This window comes from Apodemus sylvaticus, chromosome X (assembly GCF_947179515.1).
Source record: "Apodemus sylvaticus chromosome X, mApoSyl1.1, whole genome shotgun sequence".
In the NCBI taxonomy this organism is placed as follows: Eukaryota; Metazoa; Chordata; class Mammalia; order Rodentia; family Muridae; genus Apodemus; species Apodemus sylvaticus.
Window position 1 is genome coordinate 136,963,770 of NC_067495.1, and position 21,900 is coordinate 136,985,669.

The 21,900-nt window shown below is 35.9% G+C and overlaps 1 protein-coding gene across 4 annotated transcripts in view; it reads right to left on the minus strand.

Moving 5' to 3' along the window:
* The window catches only part of Atp11c (ATPase phospholipid transporting 11C), a 190,446-nt gene that overhangs the window by 52,106 nt on the left and 116,440 nt on the right, over positions 1–21,900 (minus strand). For all 4 annotated transcript variants that reach the window (XM_052170729.1, XM_052170731.1, XM_052170730.1 and 1 more), the window contains 8 exons: positions 19,065–19,215; positions 18,364–18,561; positions 8,863–9,024; positions 7,864–8,015; positions 7,232–7,303; positions 6,012–6,085; positions 4,248–4,351; positions 3,465–3,646 (listed from right to left, as the gene is read on the minus strand). In XM_052170729.1, coding sequence (XP_052026689.1) covers positions 3,465–3,646; positions 4,248–4,351; positions 6,012–6,085; positions 7,232–7,303; positions 7,864–8,015; positions 8,863–9,024; positions 18,364–18,561; positions 19,065–19,215 — 1,095 coding nt within the window. The remainder of the gene's footprint in view (positions 1–3,464; positions 3,647–4,247; positions 4,352–6,011; positions 6,086–7,231; positions 7,304–7,863; positions 8,016–8,862; positions 9,025–18,363; positions 18,562–19,064; positions 19,216–21,900) is intronic.

The window sequence follows — 21,900 nt, forward strand, 5'->3', positions numbered from 1 at the left end:
GGAATGCTGCTTCTACAAGACACAGATTATTAAATAAAATTCCAAATGCCAAATACCTCCTTGCAAGTTTTTTGTATTGTATTGTTCTGTACTGTTCTCTTCTGTTCTCTTCTGTTCTCTTCTGTTCTCTTCTCTTCTCTTCTCTTCTATGTGTATGGGTGTTTTGCCTGTATGTGTATCTGTGCACCACATGCATGCAGGTTCCAAAAAGGCCAGAAAAGGACACTGAATTCCCTAGAACCCAGGTCTCCTGAAAGTACAACCACTGCTTTCAAGTGCTGAGCTATCTCTCTAGCTCTCCTATTGTCATTGTGAGGCCCCAGAGATTTCCCCCAAACTAAATAAGCTCTTGTTAAGGCTCTGGGTTGCTCGCCAGAACTAAATGGTAGGACTGTACTGTTGAAGACACCATACACAATTGTTGCAGGATAGAGAAATCAAGACTAGAACTCAGTTGCAAGCTTCCTCCCTGCTTGCTAGCTTTCAATGTGCTTAAAGGTACTATGTATTTATCATGGACTCTTTGAGTTACAATACTAACCTTCCAGGTAAGATGTGTCCACTGGTGCAATGTGATTGATATGAGTAACTGTTAACATTCAGTCTAAACCCCTCCCCACAGTTACCTGGCAATAGCCAGGTTGGCCTGGCCCACTATAAAAGGGGCTGCTTACCTCCTCCTCCCTCTCTTACTCCTGTTCCCTGCTTGCTTCTCTCTCACCCTCTTGGGCTCTTCCTTTTCCCCTTCTCATCCCCCTTTCTCCATGTGTTCATGGCCAGCCTCTGCTTTTCTCCACTCTCTGTCTCTCTGCCTTTCTCTGCCTTTGCTACCCTCTTAACTCCCCTCCCTGTTCCCTGAATAAACTCTATTCTATACTATACCATCATGTGGCTGGTCCCTCAGGAGGAAGGGATGTCTCAGCATGGGCGTGCTGAGGCACCTCCTTCCCCCACACCTCACCACACCCCCATAGAGCATATTCTTATACCTCTTTATCTTTTTATGATCACAACAGTAACCACTGCTTTTTAAAAGTTGTATTTGAGGGGCTGGACAGATGGCTTAGTGATTAAAAGCACTGGCTAGTATTGCAGAGGACCTGGTTTTGATTTCCAAGAACCACGTAGCAGCTTTCAGCTGCTGGTAATTCCAGTTCCTAGGGATCTGACAACTCTTCTGGCTTTTGAGGGTACTACATGTATGTAGTGCATAGGCACACCTTCAGGCAAAACACCCATACACATAAAATAAATAAAATCTCTTTTTAAAATTGTATTTGAGACCCATTCCATGAGACGGAACTCATGCCTGGTACTACAAACTAGCTAAAAGTCTATAGCTGGTGAGGTATAGCCCTACAGGTAACCTGCTGTTTATTTTTTAACTAACTGGACACAGTATCAAACTGTCTTCTAAATATTTATGTTTATATCTATAGATTAGTGCTGCTCTCGACCTTGGTTAGAGAAGATTCACTTTGAAGTGGGTGACAGTTAATGAAGTTAAAATGATAGCTGGTTAAAGTGATAAGTGACAGTTGACAGCTCAGACTTAAATGGGAAATTTATATAATCCCTCCAAGTTTTAAGAAACATGATGAAAGAGGGGATGGAAAAGAATTTAAGGTCTGGAAGAAGGGGAGGAACGCTTTGAACTGTTAGCTTCTGGACTTGGCATAGCCACTGCACTCATGAATTCCCATCACGTGTATCTACCTATACAAAATAGGACACACCAACAATTCTATCACAGGTGGAGAAACGGCTCATAGTTACTCTCTGAGGAACTACTCGCAATAAATGATTGCTTGAGTAGGATAGTAATTTTCTTTAGAGGCAGAGCCACCACTAAATTGCCCATGCTAGGGTAAATGGTTATATTATTCATGCTCATGCAAACAACCTTAATTGAACTCAATGAGCTGCAAAACAAAACAAAGCCAAAAACAAAAACAAACACCAAACAGAAATCAGACAAGGAAAGAGATAAGAAAATAGGAAGGGACCTTGTTGGGTAGAAGAGGTTCAATGGGAGCAGGACTAGGATTAGAGAGGTTACTGGGGGATGAGGCAACTAAATTACATAGTGTGTGTATATGTGTGTGTGTGTGTGTGTGTGTGTGTGTGTGTGTGTGTATGTGTGCATGTGGGGGTGGGGTGGGGTGGGGTGTAAGACTAATAAATATTAACACTAAATAAAAACAATGAAAATCATAATACTTAGGTTAAATATATGTCTGTAAATTTTTGAGGAATTAAAAATTAATTTATTGTTTATGTATGGGTATTTCTCCCTGTGTGCATGGAATTGTAATCCATGTGCATGTCTATTGCTCAAGAATGGCAGAAAAAGGAATTGGATACCATGTGTATGCTGGGAATTGATCACAGGTTCTCTGGAAGAGCAACCAGTACACTAAACCATAAAGCCATCTTTCTAGTCCTTACTCATAACTTACATCTCTTTGAAAAACTTGTTTTATTTAAAAATTAAAACATCATTTTAATCAAATATCTGACAAACTTCTATAATAATGTCTCAAAGAGCGCAGCCTATATATTTAAGTTTTAAAATCTTATTTTAAAGTATTCAAAAATATCTTTTGGCTTGTAGAAGCAGGTTAGATTAAATTCTTGACCTATTTACTGTGAATTTCCTTTCTGGTCATTTACCAAAATCTTACCCATTCTTCTAGGCATCAGTTCAAACAATGATTCTACAATCCTGTCTAATATATTGCAAGGTTGTTTCATAAAAGTTGCATAAACAATTAGATGATTTAGTAAATATTCAAAAGACCATATTGATAATGAATTCATTTTTTTCTAAGATACATGTATTTACTTTAAAACTATTTCTAGAGTTCAAAATCTGCTATATATTTCATACTTGGTAAAATAAACCAATCTAAGCTTATTTAGACACAATGCTAAAAGAGATTTCAAAATATGTAAAGAAATCACTAATCTGGTGCATACCTAAAAGACTAGTCATTAAAACAACAAGAGTAGACCTGAAGAAATTACAGTACTAATAGACATGCTAATAGGTAAAAGCTTAGGAAGAGATAAAGACTACAGGTAATTAAGGAATGCTGGAAACAGGGAAGAGAAATAATAGTCTTCCTCCCAGGTGCACACGAATTCCTTACTAAAAGGTCAGCCCTGAAAACAAAGGTACAAATAACATTATAGAGGATGAGCAGGCATTTATACATTTAGGAATACACATATACACATGGCCACATAAAGAAAAAGGAGATCATGAGTGTGAATGAGAGCAAAGTGCAGTTAGACATGGGAGGTTTTAGAGGGAAGAAAGGGAAGGGAAAAATGATACAATTACAGTCTCAAGGAGTGGGGGGCTAGAAAAGGGGAAATCATTTGAAATGTAAATAAAAATATATCGAATAAAAAAATAAAATAAAAAAATTAAAAAAAAATTAACAAGAATATCTAGTTACTTGTCTTCCACAGCAGTGGCTCCAATTAAATTCATGTTAGTCTCAATCTCATCAAAAACCTTTTCCAGTTTTTCTTCTCTATCTTGTAGGGCCATTTTTGCCTCTATTAGTTGTGCATTGATTCTTTCAAAATCATCTGGAGGAATTTCTTTGAAGGCTACACAAAGAGTCCGATACCCATCCTAGAAGCAAAGCAGAAGTTCTATAATTATCTCTGTAATAGCTAAAAGCATGTCATACCCTTTTAAAGATTGATTTTAATTATGTGTTGTGTGTTTATCAGAATATGCTTCTGGATGGTTATGTTAACATAAGTGCTGATAACTATGGAGGCCAGAGGCATGCCATCTCCTAGAGCTAGTTACAGGTAGCTACCAATTATCCAACATGGGTACTGGGAGCCAAACTTAGGTCTCTTGCTCTTAACTGCTGAGCTATCTTCTTAGCCCCAGTCATATTCTTGAAAGGCATTGGCTTTACCCATCTGTATGAAAGAAAAATTCTGATTTTTTTAAATGAACAGCATTCAACTAAAAAATTAACATTTTGTCAACTTCAAAATAACTGATCACTATCTTGAAAAAATCCTTGAAACATCTTCACCAAGTACTAAGTCTAATCACAATATTGGTCTAAGATAGTAATTTATGTTAAAATAAAGAATATTGGAATATGGCCAAATTTTCAAGTATAAAATAAACTATAATTAACTTCAACATCTTTTGAGAAACCGTAAACATAGCTATCTCCATTTATTTATTGAAGCAAGGGGTGCAGGCTCACCATTGCATTACGTTCCACATGGACTTTGGTTAACTCAATTTCATGGTTATGTACCCTGGGAAAAATTGATGAATCTGCTCCTTTACAGAAAAGCAGTATATCTCCTAAAATAAAGAACCAAAGTAATTAACTTAGAATTTGAAGACTGGGGCAAATCATTTGGAATGTAAACAAAGAATATAGAAAATAAAAATATAAAAAAAAAGAATTTGAAGACTGGTAATAGGATTTTGAAGAAGAGATAACTCCAAGATGGCTTTTCCCATGCAACTCCTATATATTTTGAATTTCTTCTGTAATGTTCAGCCAAATGGAATAAAATATCTAGAGCTTTAGTTTGTGAGAATAATCATTTATCTTTAGAATATTATAGACATAATAAATAAGCCAAATACTACTCCATGCACTCTTGCTATAATTCCTTCTCGTAAGTCATGGACTACTAGGCTGTGTCAAGAAACTCTAGGTGAGTAACTTTGAAGATGTAGCCAGTCATGACCTAGAGACAAACACCAAAAACTCCCAAAGCCCAAGTACATTCTGAATAAACTAAGAACACTTACTTGATGAGCTATACTGGGATTTTAAATTTTTTAAAAAGGTATTTAAAATTCCTTTGTAGAATGCTGATATTATAAGAGAAATTTTGGATCATATACTGTTGAGCATTAAAAGACACTTTATCCTTATGAAGCAAATAGCTGTGCTCAACAAAATAAAATGTGTAGTTTTGGGACCAATACTTTGCAGGTTATTTTTCAGACATTTTGCCATTTGCAGAATATAGGTATAAACGAGCACACATAAAAATATCTAAATGCTAAATATTTCATTTCTAATTATACAGTGAAGTCTCTTTAAAAGTTATAAACAAATTCCACGGCCTGGAGAGTTGGCTCAGCACTGAATGTTCTTACAAAGGTCCTGAGTTCAATTCCCAGCAACCTCATGGTGGCTCACAACCATCTATAATGGGTATCTGATGTCCTCTTTTGGTGTGTCTGAAGACAGCTACAGTGTACTCACATACATAAAATAAACAAATGTTTAAAAACAAATAAACAAACAACAAAAAAAACAAATTCCATGGTCATATATATACTAAACCCAGTCTCCTGAGTTTGCTGTCATCCCAAAATATTTGAGTAAAGTGAACCATGCTTCTCCATGGGTTTGTCTGTAGTTTCATATTCTTCTCATTAAACAATCTGCAGCAGATGTAATACTAAAATAAATCAAGTATATTTTGAAAATAAACCTCTTGGGGGGTGTCAAAGAAACAGTGCACACATCTGAGAGCTTGCAAATAAAGTAGGAGTGCTCTCCTATGGGTCTTTCAGAATCTGAACAAGAGGCAAAATACCATAGTGCCTTCCAAAGACATTGAGCAACCTAGAGATGATGCTACTCATTTCTCTGAAAAGGCAAGTTTTATTTTTCAGGGCCCTTAGCTCTGGAATGAAACAAGAATATTCTTTCCCAGAAACCTAGGTTAACAATACATCTCTACTTGCTTCCAAAGAGTATCAAGCAGCAGTAGAATAAGAGAGATCAGAAAAAGCTAGACAACCACCAACTTTTTGAATTCTAGGCTGCTATAATTGTTATTTCCACACCATTCTGTGATACAGAGGCTCTGTTTTGGTAAAATTTGCAAGACTACTTAATCCTATACTATATATAATGTTTTTTTTTCCTTTAAAGTTTATAAACAACCCTTACAAATAGAAAAAGGTAAATAAGTAAAATTTTAAGGATGCATACCTTCTTGGGTCCTTACAATAACACTCATACGTCGGCGGACAGAATCAAAATTTAAGGTGTGGAGAAGTTCATACCTTCAGGAAAGATGAAAAAGTGAAATAACTCAACTACCCTGAAATTAAGGAAAAGCACAGGCCTGAACCATCTTAATGAACACAAATCTTTCCTCTATGGATGTGGACAGCTAGTTCTGTGTATAACTGGTACTTTTCACTTTTCTCTGAAATGTCTCTGTATGCTGAACATTCTGATAATAGCAGTAAAAGTTATTTTTATTTTTCACTGTATAACTTAAAAAAAGAGTTACTACATAGGTATGGAAACCAAAGAACTAGCCCACCAAGTCAGATGTAGAGGGGGGTGTCTAGTGGGATTGTAATTTGAGTGCCTATTAGGGGGTCAGACACTGCCATGTGTTGAGGAATTGAGATGAGTCTTTGATGACTTTTCTAAGAACTTAATGACATTATAAAGGAGACAAAGGGTAAAGAAAATAACTACATTCCAAGTCCATTAAATACTTTCTTCAATCAAAACACTCAAAAGTGAAACCAGAGCACGGATTTTTAAAAAAGCCAACTGAAAGAATGTTTCCTGGAAAAGGATGTATGCTGGAAGTGTGACATATTAAAGGAAGGGAGCTATGATTTTAGAGCACAGGAGAGAACATGTGTAAAAGCACAGATGGCAGCACATGGTTCACAGGAGAGTTTACATTTCCAATGTTTGGAAAACTCAATGATAAGAGAATAGCAAGAGATGAAGTACACAAAATAAGCAGTTGCTGAGAACTAGGAACGTTGGTGCTGTTTTACCAATGTGGCATTTTATCTTAAAACAGTAAAATGCTAGAGAAGGGGTTAAAAAGTATAATGTCATTATGAGATGGCCTATATCTGTCTATGCATGCAAGTCATACAGAAGAGTTAAAAAAAGGAAGGGACTTGTGAGTGAATATTTTCATCTACATTTTACAAATAGTTCACCAAGACTCATTCTGGACAACATGTAAAGCAAACTGGAACGTCTACTTCAAATTCATATTCACAACATTCTATAAAAAATAACTTTTCCTACTCCAGCTATATTTATACAAAACTCTGAAATGGGAGAATACAGTTCAATATTTATAGGTACATAAGTTTTCTTTCCTTTCTGATTCTACTTACGGTTTACAAGTGCGTTAGAAATGACAAACATTGAAACACAGTGCTACTTACTCTTCTATTTCTTTTCTTTGGTTCTCTACTCTGATATGTCCATTCCGATTTCCCAAAAATGTGAACCCAAACCTATTAAAAACAATAAAAAACCTTGTATATCTTCAAGGAACAATTTATTTTCTCTTGCCCTGACACTGTCTAGCCTTATAAACTTTTCTTCTTTTATATAATCTCAATCACCAATTTTATTTCCCTTTTCAAGATGAGTTGATAACAAAGAATAATAAAACAACTGCTTACTACTATATTCCTGAGGGAGTCAATTTGTAATTATAATTTTGTAGTAAACACAGTATGTGACCTTTTATCTACTTAGTCATCTTGAATTTCATGGGTAAATTGAATTGTCGCTTACCAAATGGCATCAAAATTGCTGGCAGCACTTAGAAATAACATGAGTTGTAAAAATGCTGCTGCTGTTAGATGATTTACAAAATATAATGTGACAATTTGGACTAATGACTGGGATGAATATATAAGGCAAACTAAACTAATACCTCACTAGTTTCTGTTTGAACTTAAAAATAGGAGAGGCACATGATAGTTACTGAAGCAAATGAAAAATAAACATCAAACAAACACATATCCTCTTGTGGTTACACTATCTCAGAAATTCAAGAAGTACTTACTTTTTAGCTCCTTTCACCAAAGCTATTTCATCTGGTGAGGAGGAGATATATGTGAATGCGGCCCCTTCTACAGGCCCATCAACAGCATCATTTGTTTTAATTTCCACAGTGTGGCATAAGCACAGGGCACGGAGAAAGAGCACCTCTCGGTTCTGTGGAACAGAAACAAAAAAATTACTATTCTTTTTATTTTGATCACTAGGTAACTCCAGACATGGAACAAAGAAAAAATATTAAGGTGACAGAATGTCATAATCTTTAGGAAATTTATAAATTTGTAATACCCAAACAACTATATACCAACTAATACAATTACTGGCTCCTGGGGGCTGGAGAGATGGCTCAGAGGTTAAGAGCACTGACTGCCCTTCCTGAGGTCCTGAGTTAAACCTTCAGCAACCACATGGTGGCTCACAATCATCTGTAATGGGATCCGATGACCTCTTCTGGGGTGTCTGAGGCAAGCAACAGTGTACTCATATACATTAAACAAATATATCTTTAAAAAAAAAAAGACTTACTGGTTCCTAGGCAGTACTATGTATTAACTCATTCGGATTAATGGAGTATCACCTATACCTAAGGTAATGCCTTCTTTATGGCCTAAGATGTAGTGAGGTATCTAAGTCACAATCTAGGAATTGTTCATGTGTAGGAAGCCTATGATTCACCTAAAACGTAAATACTAGGTCTTTAATGATTTGAAGAGACAACATTCTTAGAAGAGAATAAGTAAAAAAAAAAAAAAAAAAAAAAAACACTGAATCTATACACAGCCAAGTTAATAAGTTTTTGTTCAAATGCCATTTCCCATAATTCTACTTCTGACTACAAATGCTAATTGTGTTAATAAAAAAAGGAGTAGTTAAAAAAAACAAATGATTATTCAAAACTTGTATCATGCACCCATCGGAAGATGTGGTATTTCTACTACATAGGTATAAAACATGCCTACAAAGATTGATTTCTCAGGTGAAATAGTAACAGAGAAAATGTCACCTTATCTGCTTTATCAAAATAGGCTAAGGGCCCATCAGTTTGAGATAATCCATCAACTTCCTGAGTTGTGCCTTTATATTTGTGCCCATCTATGCAGCATTCAATGAATTCCATGCTATTTTCAGTGAGTGTTCCAGTCTTATCTGTAAATACATAGTCCACCTAAAAACAAGGACAGAAACATATATATGTTCTTTAATATGCTTAAGTTTTACCCAACTATAAGAAGGCAGTCCTACTTCCATAGCCACAGAAATCACTTATTCTAAGACTTGTCAAATGTCAGAACTAGAGATGCAGTATTATCAAATGAATGAGAAAATTATGAGCATTTTCAAAGACCCTGGAACTTACTTAAATACAGAAGACTAGTGGGTCAGAAAACCACGTATTTTGTGAAGCTAGGCAACTTTAACTATTTAATGTTTTTGTAAGGTAAGGTAAAAAGTCAGTTTTCAAAGGAAGACAATAGAGTGAGCACTGTCCGCAAATGGTATATAAGTCAATGGGGAAAATTCAATAAAACTACAGCTGGCATACAATAAAAGAAAAGAAAAACTGATGAGAATATCTTCCTCATTGATAAGCACAATTAAAATTTAATTTCATTTTATAAATTTATTGGGCATATGTGTATATGTGCATGCCATAATATATAACATGCATGCCAATACCCAGACTGAGGTTGGAGGACAACTTGTAGAAGACAGTTGTCTCCTTCCATCATGGAGGATCTACAGATCCATCTTAGGTCATCAGGTTGCTTGAGAAGCACATTTACCTGGCGAATTCTCTTGTCAGGACAATTTTTAATAAAAATACTGTACTGGAATATTTATATTACAACTATATAACATATAAGACAGAAGAGAGAGAAATGTTAACAGTTATCTAATTATGAGATACAACAGGTATGAGGTGATAAAAAATTACAAAAAAAAAAGTTTTCCATGCCTCTTTCTCAGATACTCCTCAAAAATGTTTCAAATTTATTAAAAGGTTAAAATATAATATGTAGGTATATTTTTAAAAATAATGGAAAATAAGCCAATGAAACAGATTTTCCATTGCAATAAATCATCTTGAGTACTTGTACTTCCATTTTATCTCAGTTTTTATCTATTCTATTTATAACATCTGGCTTTTAGAAACCCATAATTTTATCTTCCTTTTTGCTAATTTATGCTTAAATAGTTAAAATTATGGGCTGACAGGGATAAGCCTAAGCACAAAATTCAGGTTTTTATTATGTAGGAAAAGAAATAAACTCCACCAGTAACAGCTTTCTAATTATTCTTCAAAGCTTTTCATGGTAGCAACACTGATACAAATAAAGCATTCTAGTCTTCTTTTTCCCTATTAACCTGCCAAGTTTGAATTCTCTTTTTAAATTGATCCTAGTGGTATTACTTGTGTATCATCTAGATTTTTCTAAACAAACTGAAATTTTGGGGGGCTTTCTATTCCTGATCAAAAATACTAATTTTTATTTTTCCATGAATGATGGGTTGATTCACATCATGTATTTCAATTAGAATTAGCCCATTCAGAATCTTTTGTGTGTTCATATATGTGCAGACCTGAGTACTTTGGATGTTATTGTCTAGGAACTATCCTTCTCTAGGATCTCGTACTGACCTAGCACTCTCCAAGGAAGCTAGGCGAGGCAGTCACAGTGCATCTCAGGAATCTGCCTATCTCCTTGTCCCCAGGGTTTGGGGCTAAAGTGCATGCCATCATGCTGGACCTTTTGTAAGTAGTTCCCAAGGATAGAACTTATATTCCCTGTGCTTTTAGGGGGAACACTTTTCTGAATGAGCTATATTTCTACCCCTCCTCCCACTTCAGAATCTTTTGGCATTAATGTTAAAGGTGGTAAATTCAATAGAAAATGTACAATTCTTTTGCATCTGTAGAATAGTTTGGACAGTAAAACACTAAATCTCATAGATATAGGCCAGCAAATACAAAACAAGCATCTTTTACAGTTTTAAATTTCTGAATGTTGATTCTGTTGGCCCTAGAATCAGAATACTTACAGAACTATTCTCATATGGCATGTATTCAGGAAAAGTGGACAGAGGGTTAGCCATGATTTATATTAAAATATTTTCATATTTAAAAAACAGGGATAAAAAGGAAAGACTGCTTTTTGGCTCTGCCTAACAAACAGATTCTTCTTTAGTGACAGTTTTGAGCTGGATGAAAAGGCTTTTCTATATCAGCAAATACAAGTTCATCATTTTATGAATAGAAAGCCTACATTAGTTGTATATTAAAAAATATACATTTGATCTGCTCCTGTTTTTTGAAATAGCTTATAACACACCAGAGTGGTAAGAATATGGAGATGGCTCAGTGGTTAAGAGCACTGGCTGTTCTTCCATGGGTTCTGAGTTCAATTCCCAGCAACCACATGGTGGCTCACAACCATCTATAATGAAACAGTAATAACATCTATAATAATCTTCTGGCCTGTAGACATACATGGAGCCAGAGTGTTGTATATAGAGTGGCAAGAACATCATTTTGACATGACAAATGGTGGAGTGTGTTGCTTATCACCAACATGGTGTGACAGAAGGAGTGTTCCCACTAGATATTCCTTTGTTACTTTCTGATAGATGATGATAAAGGACTATATAATACCTGCTAACTTTTCTATACCCTCTTTTCATTTCCCAGATCATCTCGACTTTTTTCTTTCCATTTAATCTGATATAGAATCAGGGTCAAACTACTGAGTGATGGGCCTTAGCTACCAAGGAGGCTAAGATTGGGAATTACAAAGGCCTACCTGAACTACAGAGTAAGTTCAAAGCCACCATGGATATTTTAGTGAGATCCTGTCTCAAAAATGAACAAATGTTAGAGATGTAACTTAGTAGTAGGAGACTTGTTTAGCATGTGTGAAATCCTTGCTTTAATTTCCAATACTGAAAAGCCAACCATATATAAAAGCATACACACACACACACACACACACACACACACACACACACACACACACACAAACACACACACACACACAACCACCAACAACAACAACAACAAAAACAACAACAAACCAAACAAATCCTACAAGTGCTAGATGTACAGAAAAATCCTAAGCAAGAAATTAGAGGTTTTTAATTTCCTTCTGTAGGGAATAGGATTCAAGGTTCCATAAATACTAAGCAGATAAGCAAATACTACATATTGAAGTACACCCTTACATCCTATGTTTTAAAACCTTTAAAACTTCAAAGGAGCTGATGATGTAAATGGGCTGTACATTTACCATGCTTGGAACTAACTGTACAGATAGCTGATCACATCTCCATACAAGTTCAGCCTATCTGAGCAGGTAATGAAGGAGCTTCCTCTTGACTAGTTACCTATAGTCTAGATATGCACAACACACAAGCCTAATCACCCTTCTCAATGTGAGAAAGTTTGGATATCTAGCAAAGGAGGAATCATAGTTTTGGGTCACAAATGAATCAATGGATTATACAGTGAGGGCATAATTAATACTACTTAATACCTTAAAAGGGACTAAGAGAAAGAGATGACATTCTCTTAGTTCAATCAAATAGAAGCCTCTTACTCCTAATTTTAGAATTGTACAAGTTTTAGATGAAACCTATTATTTCTCAGCATTCTCACCCTGGGAGATATCGTGGATAACATACTATAATAATTTTTAATGATTGAATAGAATTTGAGTAATGCCTTACTATCATTTGAGGTTATATAGCCTCTTGATGTAAAGGGATGGGTGTTTAAAAATGACAAGACTATTATATATTCTGAAAAATCTATTTACTATTAATCTTTGCCTCCCAAATGCAACCTAAAAACCTCTGGTAACCCTAGGAAGAGATCCTTATACTTCATATACTAATGAGATGACTCTTTGTTCTACATACCTAGAAACCCTTTGAATAGGGGAAAGTCATTAAAGAAAGCAAGACATTAACGACATGGCTGGAATTTTTACCTCCATCTTTATAAGCCCTGAGGGGAAGGGTAAAAGAGCTAAAGGTTAAGGTGATCACCAATGGCCAATGGCCAATGATTATGTCTTTTTACTTCTATTGAAGCCTCAAAACAAGACAACTTTTTAAACAGCTGATCATATGGAGATTTCCTGAAGGCTGGCACAATGGTTTGCACTCCTTCCTATGTACCTTGTGCTAAGCATGTTTTTCATTTGGCTTCTCCTCTGTATCTTTTTAAAAAAGATTTAAATATAATGATAAGCAATATTATGGTTCCATGAGTTTTCTAGATCACGCTATCAAATTAGTGAGATTTAATCAAGGGTCTGTAGTAACCTTGATTTCTAATTGTATGATCAAAATCACAAAGAACAACATGGACTTGTGACTGGCATTTGAATGATGACAATATTGTGGGACTTAAGTTTCAATTTGTATCTTCAAGTAGACAGGAGCAGAACTGGAACTCACTGTGGAGAATTTGCCTTGGTGTATGTATAAATCTACTCATATTGTGACAGTGTTATGTTGAATTACTCTGAGTAGTAGAGGAAAACAATTAAATTTTTCTGCTCTTTTGGTGAAGTTAGGTGCTACACAGGGATTAAAAAGAACTCTTAAAGTAGACTAAACATATGAACTCACCTATCTTCTAAGTCAAACAAAACAAATATCAAGTGCTTTAACCTAAAGGAACCCTTAGACTAAAGCCCTGGCTTATCAGTTATAAACCTTGATAAAAATCTCTTAATTTTTCTATAAAGTAAAATACTTGATATATAAGACTCTAATGACTATAGATAAAGCTTAACAATAAATATGCTCTATGTACTACATATATGTTGATGAATACTGTTGACGTTAGGTCCAGTTCTACCTCCCATTTGCATGTTCCCAGAAATAAGACTCAGACTCAAAATCTATTTACAAATACCTTGGCCATTTGACTAGGCTCTTCTCTGACTAAATATAACTTAGATTGATTCTAGCCTACATTCTACCACGTGACTGGTTTCGTGTGTTTAAGTACCATCTTGCTGCATCTTCCTGGCAAATCCCCCATACCTGGCTCTACCTCAGAATTTTTTCTGCCTCCTGGATATCCCACCTGCTATTTCCTGCCTAAGCTACAGGCCTTTTGACCGACAGGTGAGACATCTATACAATATATAACCTCTCTAGGGCTAATATCTAATATATACATGAAGTTAGACTCCAGAGAACCAAATAACCCTATTAAAAATGGGGTACAGAGCTAAACAAAGAATTTTCACCTGAGGAATACTGATTGGCTGAACAGCACTTAAAGAAATGTTCAACATCCTTAGTCATCAGGAAAATGCAAATCAAAACAACCCTGAGATTTCACCTCACACCAATCAGAATGGCTAAGATCAAAAGTTTAGGAGACAGTAGGTGCGGGCAAGGATGTGGAGAAAGGGGAACACTCCTCCACTGCTGGTGGGATTGCAGCTGGTACAACCACTCTGGAAATCAGTTTGGCGGTTCCTGAGAAAACTGGGCATGATACTACTGGAGGACCCTTTTATACCACTCCTGGGCATATACCCAGAGGATTCTCCAGCATATAATAAGGACACATGCTCCACTATGTTCATAGCATCCCTATTTATAATAGTCAGAAGCTGGAAAGAACCCAGATGTCCTTCAACGGAGGGATGGATACAGAAAATGTGGTATATTTACACAATGGAAGACTACTCAGCTATTTAAAACAATGAATTCATGAAATTCTTAGGCAAATGTGTGGAACTGGAAAATATCATCCTAAGTGAGGTAACCCAATCACAAAAGAACACTCATGGTATGTACTCACTGATAAGTGGATATTAGCCCAGAACTTGGAATACCCAAGACACAATTCATATATCAAATGATGCCCAAGAAGAAGGAATAACAAAGTCTGGATATTCTGGTCCTTCTTAGAAGGGGGAACAAAATACCCACAGAAGGAGATATACAGACAAAGTGTGGAGCAAAGTCTGAGGGAAAAACCATCCAGAGACTGCCCCAATTAGGGATCCATCCCATATACAGTTAAAAAACCCAGACACTATTATTGATGCCCACAAGCGCTCGCTGACTGGAGCCAGATATAGCTGTCACCTGGGAGGCTCTGCTAGTCCATGACAAATACAGAGGGGGACACTCTCAGCCAGCCAATGAACTGAGCACGGGGTTCCCAATGGGGGAGCTAAAGAAAGGACCCAAGAGCTGAAGGGGTTTGCAGCGCCATAGAAGGAACAATGATATGAGCCACCCAGTACTCCCAGAGCTCCCAGGGACAAAACCACCAACCAGATAATGCATATGGTATTACCCATGGCTCAAGATGCATAGGCAGCAGAGGATGGCCTTGTTGGACAGCAAAGGGAGGAGAGGCCCCTGGTCCTGGGAAGGCTCGATGCAGCAGTATAGGGGAATACCAGGACAGAAAAGCGGGAGAGGGTTGATTGGGGTACAGGGGAAGGGGAGATGGTTTATGGTTCAGGGGAGGGGCCAGGAAAGGGGAAATCATTTGAAACATAAATAAAGAATATATCTAATAAAAATGAATAAAATAAAAAAGATATCCTCTCTACAGAATCTATGATTCATTGAACCGATATTAATCTTAAGATTCTTTCTATTGTCCCATTACCTTCTGATTTTCTTATTAATTATAACCATACTAATAAAGTCTATTATGTTTGCCCAAGCAGGCAGTAGATAATTTAAAGTTTTTTTTTAATTTCATAATATTAACTTGAGTATACAGAACACATCCCAGGAACATGTTAGACCCTCAAAAAAACTGTATTGGATTAGTTGAATAAAGTTATCATTTAATATTGATAATGCCATATAAGTAGATACAGCCACAAGATTGAAGGAATATAAAGGATATTTCCACAACTTTTTCAAGATCCACTAAAACTACTCAGTTTTATGAAAGATAGGTATTTTATCATAAAATCTTATACTTTTCTAATTGAAATCTGTTCTTTTATTTCTTATACTAAGTACTGTCCCAATAAATATCTTCCTATACTTTTTTAATACTAAGTTTTCACTAAAGTAAATATTTGCTGTGGCCTTGATGGCAATAAACTGATACTACCTTTAGTAACATATAAGGCTCTACAGCTTGAATTGTTACTCCTAAGAAAGGAAATTGGTTACACTTAATATTGTGTGTAACAGTCCATTGAATGCTAAATAGTCTGAGAAACTATTTCAAGACTTCTTTGCATTTTATTCTGGTACTTTCTACACATATAAGCTAATAATGATTCTAAGTGGTTTAGGCATTACATTAATTAAAGGAGCAATCTGCCATTAACTTTGTGATTTGAAGAAATGATAACCATATCAAGAAATGCAGTTTGGCTGGGAAATTGAATGGAAATTGAAACAAATGCGGTTGTTTCTTTCCACTGATCAAATTTACCAGATCATTACCCAACACTCTACTTTATTGCCTATATGCTTAATACAATCTAGAAGATAAGAGCCAGAGAGAGTATTCACATAGGTAATATGTATACGGGTGAAGAGGAAATGTGAAAGAATGAGGTAAGAGTCCTATCATGGGGAATATGTCCTAGGCATCTTGTCTGCCTCTAGAATGCATGAAGTTTAAACTACAGAATGACAGCTATTATATTTGCATTGAAAGCTGAGGCTAGCATTCATTTCTGCATATAAATAGATAAATCCCCATAATCAGGCAACAAACATAACACATATTTACTTAGGAGACAATATGAGCTGGCAGCTTCTGCATTTATGTTTTCTTATGCCAAAAACCTGTAGACTGAAGCTTTTCATTAGGATTAAAGTAACTCTATTCAACCTTGTACCTATGTGTAAATATGAACCTTAATAAAGCTGGTATTAACTGTGGCAGCTCAGTTAATCAATAAAAGAATCTTTAGGAACTATCCATGGGAAATGCCACTGGTTCACTTATTTCTTGGACTCTTTCAGCATTTCCAGAATCGGTAAGGAATGTAGATTCCAGGGTCTGAGCTACCAATATCTGAAGTCACTACTAAACATAATAGTATGTGCAAAGTCCTTTTGTCCTTTTCCACATCAATTGTGAAATGGTACTTTGGTTTAGGCAAAGGTTGTGTCAAGAGTGGAAATAGGGGCTGGAGAGATTGGCTCAGTGGCTAAGAGCACGGACTTGTCTTCCAGGGAACCTATGTTCAATTCTTGTACCCACACTGCAGCATATAACCACTTGTAACTGTAAATCTTAGAGGATCTAATGTCCTATTCTGGCTTCCAAACACAGTGTACACACATGGTCCAAAAATATACATGAAGCCAGGATAGCCATAAATTAAAATAAAAATAAAGGTTAAAAAATTAAAATGTGCAGATATAGAGTATGAGGAGTAGAAGGGCTAAATTCACAGAGAATTTTGAGGTACAGATGCAAATCAGCACCATTTCAAACAAATGTGAGGCTTTGTTCTAGCTACCATTTCATTGCCTGGATTTGCATTTTCTAGTCACAGAAATGATATTTATACTACTCTAATATAACTATCATGAGAATTAACTAAAAGACAAAAAAAACCCTTCAACTATAAACATCATTAGACAATACACAGCAAATTCAGACAAAGGGGAACTCTTTCTCAATACCAATAAGAAAGTCAGGTCAAGTCTCAAGTCTATATTGATCTGCTTGGGAAACTGAGGCAGGAAAATCACAAAGTGAAGACTTGTCTGGGCTACCATGTGAGTTCAAAAACTACCTGTGCAATTAAGAAAGTCCCTGTCTTACAATTAAAAGTAGAAAGAATATATTCTAATCCAGTGGTAGAGCATTTGCCTACCTTTCTTGATATCTCAGTTTGAGTCCTGAGACCAATAAAAACAAAACACTAATGAGAAAAGCACTTAAGATGCCACTGATTTAATCACAGTTTACACTGCTTTAGAAAATAAATGTACCCATGTTAGAAACAAGGGCAGTGTTTTGGTTACCCTGTTATATGAAGCAAGTATACGTGGAAATGGTATTGAGGAGGAAGGACATGACTTCATTTTTTTCTTAGATTTAAATTTTATACTGAAATACACATAGCTTAATGACATAGGAAATGTACCCCAGAAAAAAGTCAATATAGGATAACTATGGTTAAAAAATATGCATGTGTAAAATAGCTCAGTTTTATTACACCTCATTCTATTCAGAAATGATTATAGGAAATAGGAAAAACCACATTTCATATCTATAATATAACAGTATCGCTGATGAATTTATACATAGATTTCTGTAATACACTTAACGCATAAATTTTAACCTTTGTAAAAGTACTAGTAAAAATAACTTAAGTGGCAGTTGTGAAAATACTGCAAACCTTTAATTATTTGTCTGCACTAAAGATTTTTCTTTGAATTATATGTCAATAAAAGTAATGGTTACTTATATCTATATTCCAGACTAGAAAATATTTTTACTATCGTAGTTTAACTCAAGCAAAAACTGTGTTCTCACCTGACCAAGTTCTTCATTAAGGTCTGATGTATTAACCAAGGCTCCTTCATTAATTTCTTCATCAAAAAAGTCTTTATCCCATGAAATAAAGAATGACCCTAAAAATTTCTGCATTTCTACTGTGACATACATGGAGACAGGTATAATGAAGTTGAAGAGAACCATGAATGATAAAAAGTCAGTGAACATTTTCAAAACCTAAAAGAAGAGATGGTTCGTGTTAATTAGATTCACAGCCTTCTTAGATGAACAGAATATAAAATGGCTTTCTTTTGTTTCAATACTTAACACACTATTAATATAAAGAAACTTCCTACTGACACTATAACATTATATTCAAAATCATTAGTATTAAGAACATCTTAGAACACTAGAAAATTTATCTATATTTTTCAGTGTATAGGCTTTCTACTTTAATACTTTTCCACCTCATTGAGTCCTAAATTCCTCCCACCCATAGATGGAAACATTCAAAGTTCATATGTAGATATGAACACACGTTCATATTGAAATAAAGTGCCAGAAAGCTCATTACTTTTCAAATCTCTTAACAAAAGAGTCAAACAAATAGACATATATAAAGTAAAAAAAAACAAAACAAAACAAATCTAAACCAAAAGGTATCATTTTTCTGAGTAGTGTTTCAGTAAAGGGTAGCCTGATCACAAAAGAATAAATACTTCTCATGGCAAATCAATTACCTTAAAAGTTTCCCGTTCCTTTTGAGTCTTTTGGTTATACCAAGGTTCATCATTGTATGGGGTACTTTGCCAAACATACTTTAGAGTAGTGCAGACTGCAGCTTTTGTCAGTAAGATAAATAAATAAACAATCAAGAAGGCATTAATAGATCTGAAAAACAAGATAGTATGTCTGGTTACTTAAGACAAAAAATAGTATTTTAAATTGCTCAATTTTAATTTAGTTTAGTCTTAACTAATCTAAAGTTTCTCCTATGTATGTTATATAATCACAGTCCAATATTATTATGTAAGAACTTTAATTATCACAGCTGAAGAATCACTGTTAGAAAGAGGAGACACACTCAAGCAAATCAGTAGCCTTTCTATACTCAAAGGATAAGCAGTCTGAGAAAGAAATTAGGGAAATGACACCCTTCACAATAGCCACAAACAACATATATCTTGGAGTGACTCTAACCAAACAAGTGAAAGACCTGTACCACAAAATCTTCAGATCTCTGAAGAAGGAAATTGAAGAAGACCTCAGAAAATGGAAAAATCTTACATGGATTGGCAGGATTAATATAGTTAAAATGGCCGTCTTGCCAAAAGCAATCTACAGATTCAATGCAATCCCCATCAAAATCCCAACCCAGTTCTTCATAGAGTTAGAAAGAGCAATTCTCAAATTCATCTGGAATAACAAAAAACCCAGGATAGCTAAAACTATTCTCAACAACAAAAGAAATTCTGGGGGAATCAGTATCCCTGACCTCAAGCAATATTACAGAGCAATATTCTTAAAAACTGCATGGTATTGGTACAGTGACAGGCAGGAGGATCAATGAAATAGGATTGAAAATCCAGAAATGAACCCACACACCTATGGCCACTTGATCCTCGACAAAGGAGCTGAAAACATCCAATGGAAAAAAGATAGCCTTTTCAACAAATGGTGCTGGTTCAACTGGAGGTCAGCATGCAGGAGAATGTGAATTGATCCATCCTTGTCTCCTTGTACTAAGCTCAACTCCAAATGGATAAAGGACCTCCACATAAAGCCAGACACTCTGAAGCTAATAGAAAAGAAACTGGGGAAGACCCTTGAGGACATTGGTACAGCGGGAAAGTTTCTGAACATATCACCAATAGTGTATGCTTTAAGATCAAGAATTGACAAATGGGACTTCATAAAATTACAAAGTTTCTGTAAGGCAAAGGACACCATCAAAAGGACAAATCAGCAACCAACAAATTGGGAAAAGATCTTCACCAACCCTACATCAGATAGAGGGCTAATATCCAATATATATAAAGAACTCAAGAAGTTAGACTCCAGAAAACCAAACTACCCTATTAAAAAATGGGGTACAGAGTTAAACAAAGAATTCTCACCTGAAGAACTTCGGATGGCGGAGAAGCATCTTAAAAAATGCTCAACTTCATTAGTCATTAGGGAAATGCAAATCAAAACAACCCTAAGATTTCATCTTACACCAGTCAGAATGGCTAAGATTAAAAATTCAGGAGACAGCAGGTGTTGGAGAGGGTGTGGAGAAAGAGGAACACTCCTCCACTGCTGGTGGGGTTGCAAATTGGTACAACCACTCTGGAAAGCAGTCTGGCAGTTCCTCAGAAATCTGGGCATGACACTTCCAGAGGACCCTGCTATACCATGCCTGGGCATATATCCAGAGGATTCTCCAGCATATAATAAGGATATATGCTCCACTATGTTCATAGCAGCCCTATTTATAGTAGCCAGAAGCTGGAAAGAACCCAGGTGTCCTTTAATGGAGGAATGGATACAAAAAAATGTGGTATATTTATACAATGGAGTACTATTCAGCCATTAGAAACAATGAATTCATGAAATTCTTAGACAAATGGATGGAGCTAGAGAACATCATACAAAGTGAGGTAACCCAGTCTCAAAAGATCAATCATGGTATGCACTCACTGATAAGTGGATATTAGCCTATAACTTGGAATACCCAAGACATAATCCATATGTCAAATGATGTCCAAGAGAAATGGAGGAGTAGTCTCTGGTTCTGGAAAGACTCAGTGCAGCAGTATAGGGGAATACTAGAACAGGGGAGTGGGAAGTGGTGGATGGGAGAAAAGGGGGGAAGGAAGAGGCCTTATGGGACTTTCGGGGAGGGGGGAGCCAGAAAAGTAGAAATCATTTGAAATGTAAATAAAAAATATATCGTATAAAAAAAGGAGGAGACACACACTCCTCTCTCTCTCTCTCTCTCTCTCTCTCTCTCTCTCTCTCTCTCTCTCATACACATACACACACACACACACACAAACACACACACACACAAACACAGTAGAAAAATGGAAAATCTAGCCCTAGACTGTTTATTGATCACTAATGTTCCCCCAAGGCACAATATCTGACTAATCAAATACACCTTTACTAAGGTTCCTGCAAAATAACTGGAAATGGACATACCCATATGTTTTAGCAACTACTTAAGCTCTATGGAAAGTGTATTGCTTCTCCCCGCCAAAAGACTAAATATTTCAAACTAAAGGTAGAATAGCAAGTGTGAACCTCAAGCTGAGCATATGTTCTCTTACTATTATTTGGAAGCATAATGCTGGAGAAGACACAATGAATCATATACATGCCTAAAACGAGAAATGTATGGCATGGTGTTGTCAGTAGTTAGATTTATATTGGCAGGAGGAGTACAAGATCAAGACCATCCTCAGCTTATGTAGCTAGTTTAAAATCAGATTAGCCTGCAGGAGACACACTCTCTTCTCTCTCTCTCTCTCTCTCTCTCTCTCTCTCTCTCTCTCTCTCTCTCTCTCTCTCTCTCTCTTCTCTCTCATTCAC